This window comes from Amblyomma mixtum, chromosome 5 (assembly GCF_055824585.1).
Source record: "Amblyomma mixtum isolate Tamu chromosome 5, ASM5582458v1, whole genome shotgun sequence".
NCBI classification, from domain to species: domain Eukaryota; kingdom Metazoa; phylum Arthropoda; class Arachnida; order Ixodida; family Ixodidae; genus Amblyomma; species Amblyomma mixtum.
This window is the reverse complement of record NC_143016.1, coordinates 128311414-128318651: the sequence shown is the minus strand read 5'-3', so window position 1 is coordinate 128318651 and position 7238 is coordinate 128311414. Positions and strand designations below refer to the sequence as shown.

At 47.1% G+C, this 7238-nt stretch overlaps 1 protein-coding gene across 1 annotated transcript; it reads right to left on the bottom strand.

Moving 5' to 3' along the window:
* Positions 1-1631: 1631 nt before the first annotated feature.
* Positions 1632-6695, bottom strand: LOC149343682 (uncharacterized). Its single transcript, XM_089542437.1, has 2 exons — positions 6348-6695; positions 1632-1763 (listed from the first exon to the last, which is right to left on the bottom strand). The coding sequence occupies exons 1-2, from the start codon at positions 6693-6695 to the stop codon at positions 1632-1634; spliced, it is 480 nt and encodes a 159-aa protein (XP_089398563.1).
* Positions 6696-7238: the final 543 nt, after the last annotated feature.

The following is a 7238-nucleotide window of genomic DNA, read 5'->3' as shown; positions in this document are numbered from 1 at the left end:
GCTACAGGTACTTTTCTATTTATCAGCTGTAAGAAACGAATACTTACTGACATTTTTAACTTACCTGACCAGACAGCCGCACTCGAAAACATAACGGAGTACGCAAACTTTCTCATGTTTATTCAATGACGGTGGCGCGCGGAAGCCCAAAAAGTCGGCACAAGGCCACCCGTTTGATTAGGAAACCTTTATTGCTGCATTACTCGCGTGCAATAAATAACGACAACTATTTACAACCACACACAGCACAAAACAAAAGAAGTATGCAGAAAGAGAGACACACAAGAAGAGCAAAAAGAAACGCGACCGCTCACGTACGACTGCGGACGGTGGGATTACGAAGGTACTTGTGACGCCACTGACAAACAAAGCACTCTAACGATTTCAGCACAGCTGACACAGAGCTCGAAAATAAAATAAAAGAAGCGCAGCTTCAATGAGAACTAAAAGCCTGCCTAGCTTAGGAAGCACTCTAACCTCACTAGTCATTCACGCTTATAGTGTGCTGCCTACATACAAACATGCGACCTGCTCCAGTCTAATAGCACTATTCGTTACCATTAACCCGTAGCCTGCCTTGCACTCTCGAAACCAACTCAGCTTGACTGGCAAGCTCCTGTATATGCTTCAGAGCCTATCGCGTCCATTGGATACAACCGAGATGAATACTTGTGGCCATTTCGCATGGCATCTGCGTTACGAAGCACGTAAAGTGCTCTGCGCTTACAATAGTCGTAAAGGCAGACGCCCTGTTCGAAACTGGAGGCTACCTGCGAAAAAATGAAGCCTACATGGCGGTATGAATACGTGTCGAAGCAAGCAGGGCCAACGCTGGCTACACACGTAAATATATGATCAGTAGCGAGGCACCCCAAGCCGCAAAGTTTGGGTTATTCAACTCTACGTCACAAAAGACTTAAATTCGTTAACAAAGAAACCTGACTCGTCGTTATGCCTGCTAAAGCTGATAGGACAATGAACCAATTGGGGTCTCAGTGTTCGATGCTGTGACTTTCTACCTGAGAAAATATTTCGTGAGGGGATTCAGGTTCTTAAAGCAGACCTGCGGCATCGCTTCACTGACACAATAAAAACAACTGCACTACGCAGCTCCGTCAACAAGTATCAATCCAGCGCTATTAATAAACAGCCCCACAAAACACGTCACTAAGCAGTCACATGCTTCATTACCCAAAGAAGCCTGCGGCCTAGAAGCGTTGAAAATAAAGGCCAGCGCAACCGTTACCGCGGCAACAACTTTGCATTTACCTTTGTTAGAGACAGCTCTGTTACTTTGTACTGGTCCTTGCAATGCTCGCTGGCATTGGTGTAAGACGCGGTTGCCCCTTGGAATTACACAGCCCCACCATAATCGCACTCAATGAGCCAATACTCTTTCGGCCAGCCGAAGTTACAAAGCAGATGAGAAACGCTACCAAGTCACACTTCAGAGGTGAAGTGAACTCGCGCGAGACACGTCGTCCGTGCTCGAAGCTACCGACTGACGTGACTCGAGAATGCCCCTGTTCGCATCCTGATGCTTCGCCTTTTTCTTCCTGTCGCCCCAGGCCTCGCTATGTCGCTCGCTGTGGGTTCCCTGCCCGGTATCTGGTCCAACGGGAAAAACAGGCTCAGCCCTGTTGGCTCTGCGGCTTGGTGCTGCTGGACGCGGCGGCGGCAGCGGCCTTGTAGATTTGCTGCTGGTGGTAGAGGGGGTACCTCTGGTTGGTGGTGTGGTACGCGTGGTGCTGGGGCTGCTGTTGCTGCGTCAGAGAGAGAAGAAGGTGAGCGCACACGGTAAATGCGTCAATTGAGCACCGAAAAAACTTGCTCCTTTTATGAAGGACGAAACACAACCAACTTCCTGGCTTACCGACTACATTATCGATGCTCAGCCAAGAACACTTGATATTGAAGTGGTTGCTGGACTGCGTATTAATTATTGACATAATTAGTTCGAGGAGCTTTTCAGGATATCTCCTATATGCGCCTGAAATCGATTGCGATGTGTTTAGTCGCGTGTTTGTGTTTCAATAGTTAATTTTTTTTTGTATGTGGAAGCAGTGAGCGCCACCGCCTAGCTGCCTCTCAAGAGATAGTCGAAAAACAAGTCAAAGGTTATGTCGTTTTGCTATTGTTATGGTGCCGTCAGTTCGCAATAACTGTCGCGTTATGTCACCCTATACGAGCTGCGAATTTTAATTCCAAATAGAAATGTTAGCTTGATGCAATTGCCGCACGTTCAGGGAAGAGATTTTGCGAGAATCGACGTCGGTGCTTTCGCGCACTAAAGAAAACAGACGACGGAACTGAGAGCCATGTACGACATCCCAGACTCAGACCGTCCAGATGGCTGCCCACCTTAGTAGGAGGACACCAGAAAAAAATGGCAACCACCGGATCGCGATGTTGACGTTCATAGCGGTGTCCAAGACATGGAGGTTCTGTGTCGTTTGCACGTGGCTCTTTGTACACTGCACTTATTCCGTTAATTGGGCTCTTGTATATGCTTCCCACTAAAGAAGAGTCGCACATTTGCTTTCTATGAGCTTCGCTCGCACCCTTAGTGACCAAGCATGATCACTTGGCTCCAGACCACCGATGTACCGCAGAAAAGCAGACTCCTGCGACCTGCTTGACACTCGAATGCAATCGGAATCCTTTTGATTCAACAGGATTTCTTGTGATTTTCCTGTGATATTCTTGTCCTTGTGCGCAATTCAGTAAATATTCACGTTGTATATTTAGAGCAAGGACTTTTATTGACAGTTTTCTATTACTGTCGAGAAGGCTGGTGGCGTTTCCAACAGATGGCGTCACCGTCGTCACCTAACGGGTATTTTGTTATGACAGACTGCGATGCGGACGAAGCTTCAGAGTATTAGAAACAATGTACTACTTAAAAGCTACGCCAGCCACAGTAATTATATTCTGTTCTCGGGAAAGCGAGGTTCACTGAAAGAAACGACCGGATTGAACGAGCACCGACCGGAAGTGCTGCTCCGAGCAATGGCTCCTGCGGGCAAGATTGGCGGCTTTGTCACATAACTTGGATGCATTGCACAAAGATAAGCCGGGATTATGCGCATCTATGATATAACTCGGCTCCCTTGAAAAGATACTGAAGACTTGTTGCGGCATATCTGTTAGCAGAAGCAAGGTCGAAATATGCGCACAGCAAGTATACTCCGTTTCATACATAGATGTCAACGCAGCCAAGGCTACGGCGCCTGTTCGCGCTCCTCGTCCGCATCGTAATGTAGTGCGTCAAAAGTGAAAAGAGTAAAGAACTCAAAATTAAAGTTATTATTGGTTAATATTGCAGTATAATGATAATGGTGTTTTATTTTGCAGAAAGATTGCTTTTTCTTTAATGTTCTTCAAAACAGAGTGCCTTAGTTTTCTGGGTTTTTTTCGGCTCCTCCTGTATCAGGTTTTCGCTAGGCTGGCCGGCGATGTCGTCTGCTTTCGTCTTTCGGTTTCCGAGAATGCGAAAATGGCACCGCTATCTCCTACTCGCTTGTTTTCTTCGCCCACTGCGGCTTTAAAAACATCTCCTGCTCGCATATTCTCCAAGCTGAAGCCTCCGAAAATTTCGAAAGACTGCAAGCAGGTGATCGTCAACGTTTACTGTAGCGTAAGGAAGCGCTTCCCGGAGAAGAGTGCGCGTGATGTTCTCGAAACTGTGGGCGAGGTGACCGGGGTGAGCCCTCGGACAGTTGCGAGGTTCAAGAAAGAAGGTCTCTCTGCTGGAATAAGATCACCTTGTGTGCCGCATGCTAAAAAGTCGCTCATTGCCCGAGAAAAGCACTTCGCAATCACGTCCGTCGCCAATACAATACAGTGCCTTTTCCCTTCGAAGCAAGTAAAGAGCGCTGTGTTTTTCAAGGTAGGCATTAGAGTTTGACAGTTTCGACTTTCTACCTAATGATTATTTTAATAAAAATAAAAAAAAGTGAAAAAAAAACAGCAAAAGCCGGGAGTCGAACCTTGGCATCTTGTAAAATGAACACACAGGCGCGCGCTTCGTACCACTCAGCCACGACGCGAGGCGGACGGATACATTTTGCTTGTTTTTTGCAGAGGACTACTTTCGTACTTTTGGCAGCGTTGACAGCTATGTATGAAACGGAGTATAGAAGCATAGAAGTGCGCAGAGTATGATTTTGTTCAAATTAGATTAGTGTTTGTGTGTTTCTGCCATCCAAAACTGAGAGAGCGCACTGTATTGTTTGTAGTCATTACGTAGCCCTACTTAGCCCTTTCTCATAATTTTCTGGCCTTAACAAAATCTCGAATTAGGCTCTTCGCCCCAAAATACTTGTTTCCGCGTTGTTTTAATTTCATGACGTGAAACGTCTAGAACTGAGCTATAGAGGAGTTTACAGATGGTGCGAACTGCGCGTCGTTTGGGCACTTATTTCCCGCCATGTGGAAATGGGTGTAAAAATATTGAACCTTTTCTTACACGATGCTCTTGCTGGCCGATAGAGGGCCGCTTCTTATTACTGTTGGAGAGACGGCTACCATCAGCTACCACCCGATTCTACTCTGATGGTGAATACGTTCTAACTATCCGCTGCCATCACCGTCGTTATGACGATGGTAGTCGTTAGCTTATACCGAGCTAGGATTCGACCGTGGAAAACATGCCTCTTAGTTCATGGCCAGACCGACCAGCTGAGTATGGCGCAAGCTCCACTTCATGAGCCATTGGCAGAAATGGGCCGCCCTTATATTGAACTCGTTGTCATCGAAGAATCGTACAGCCACTATGCACGAGTGATCGTCTTCGCATTTCGGCGACCCATTGGCCACAATACTTATTGTTCTTTTATAGCCCCGTCACTAAGGACGGCACATTCTTGATTATGACTGCTTCAGATACATTATTCGCGAAAGAGTCGTTGTCCCTTCACGGCTATATTCTTTACGGCCTCCTTCGTTAGGCTGACAATGACAAGCACAGCTTTATCAATAAAGGTATGCGCTCGGCAAGCACACTGATATGATGAATAGAATTTTGAGAGGACAACAGGTAAGGATGCGCCTCACAATATGAGAAAATATAAATGACGTAACGACTGCACTTATGGTATTACGTGTGTTCTTGTGGAAGCAGAAATAATAATCGTGCGGAGTAATTGTTTGCACGTTGACGAATACAAGAAAACTTTTTCTTTTACAAACTATTCAGTACGAGGACTCCCATAGATCTACGGTCATTAACCCATTATCGCTATCCGAATAGCTTCCATCCATGAACAGTGGATCAGAACACCGGAACCGAAATGAGAACCAAAGTACTAGATTACTTAATTCACATTTGGCCTAACTGCGCAAATCCGCCACCTTTTTTTTCAACAATACAGTATAGGCTAGGCAGGAAGGGGAAGGAGACAGGCTTTTGTGCCCGTACCTTGGGGACTGTTCATTGTTAGGGCTAGTGGTGCGGATGGGTGAAAGGGGGAAAGCTATAGAGCCGAACAATGAACAACACCGCACGGGGGACAAAGCCTGTCTTTTTGCCCTCCCTCTGCAGCACTGCCAAGAAAAGTTGTCCCCGAGTATGACTCTTGATTCGATCAAGTGCACTAAAGAAAAAAAAATGGCGAAAGAGGTTCGATCGGACTGCTAACTACACGTGCTATTGTCCTGACAACGAGTTTATGAGTTGCAACGGAAATGCAACAGAAAGCCCACCAAATGTTATCCCAATATTACCAATTAGACCTAGCCTCGATCAAGGCCGATATTTCAAAACTATACATTCAAGAGCAACAGCGGCTTCTGCTGAGCGTTAGGAAAATTATGTGGGAACGTGATATTATATGCACTTTCCTTTATATTAACTAGCTCTCTTCTGCAATGCAAACTGAAATGCAGCGCAAGCTTTGGATGACTGTTTTTTTTGGTGAGCAGCCGTTTCCGTTTCTTCCAGTACGCCTGTAAACCGCTACTAAAAGCCCTGGAATTTGTCAAAAATAAGGTCAGCTTTAGTGCGTGCTACGTAGCGTCACATGACCATGTCTATGGCACAAATTTCTAAGCCCGCTGCATCCTAGCTTAGGCGCTTGGACAATGTCCACTAGTACACGTAAATGTACCTGCCGTGCTTATAGCGCTGCGATAAAAAGCCCATTTTTTTTTTTTTGGCTTTTAGGGGGGCAACTGACATCTTATTTCAAGGTTGTGCTGTCGATTACGAATCCATGCTAGTCCTATAACAAGACAGGGACTCAGTCGCCGTTGGTTTAAACTAAGTTGCATTTGAAATACCTCTCCTTTCAAAGATAATCTCTGATCGAGTGCGACACAGAACGCAAATGTGTTTCCGACGCACTCACCACGTCGTACTTGATGTTGGCGCCATCCAGCATCTGCATAATCTCGAGCACCTCGCGGGGCAGCTCTGTGTAGCCGTGGCGTTTGGCGAACCCGAACACGTTGGGGATCTGGGACACCACGGAGGGCACCATGCGCACCAGGCTGACGACCCCGGTGGCGACGAGGAAGGGGACCACCATGTTGGAGATGAGCGGCTCGAAGCGGGACAGCATGCCCCCCGTGCGCCCGGTCACCTGTCCGACGGCGTCGCTCTTCTCCCGGATGGAGGCCAGGCTGCGGGCCTCGATGCTCAGTAGCAGGGGCACCAGCGACAGGCCGCACAGGCAGAGCAGCGTCTGGCACTTCATCTCGACACGCTGGTGGATCTGAGCGGGAGTAATACATGTGGATGGCAGGAACCCGCAGCTCTGGTGTGACCGAAACAGTACTCTTCTGTTCAATGCTTCGAGGTCCAGGGTTCACCTACGGTGAGGGTAGTTACTGGTCCAACAAGAGCCAGACACTTTCCCATTTCACCAGACTTTCTGTGCTAGTTTTAGAGAGACCAAATACCTGTGCCGGCACACATCTTTAGTGGCCCCCGAAAGTTGCGTGGTGGCTTTTGAACTTTAATGATTAGCGCTTGCTTTTTTTCGCCTCCTTGGTCATCTACAACTGGGCAGTAGTAATATCGGTGACCTGCTTGTCCCTCTGAGAATTGGCTATGGTTTGTGAAGTGCAGCCACGTTGGAGTGCGTCGTTCAGTTTCAATTAATGACATTTTATTCACTCCAGTATCACTGAACGAAATGAATGAAGTCTAGCCTGATACATATGGCTTGTACAGGAGAAAGAACTATTTCAAGCCAGCCCTGCTTACCCACTTCTACCGACCAAGTGGAGCTGAAAAT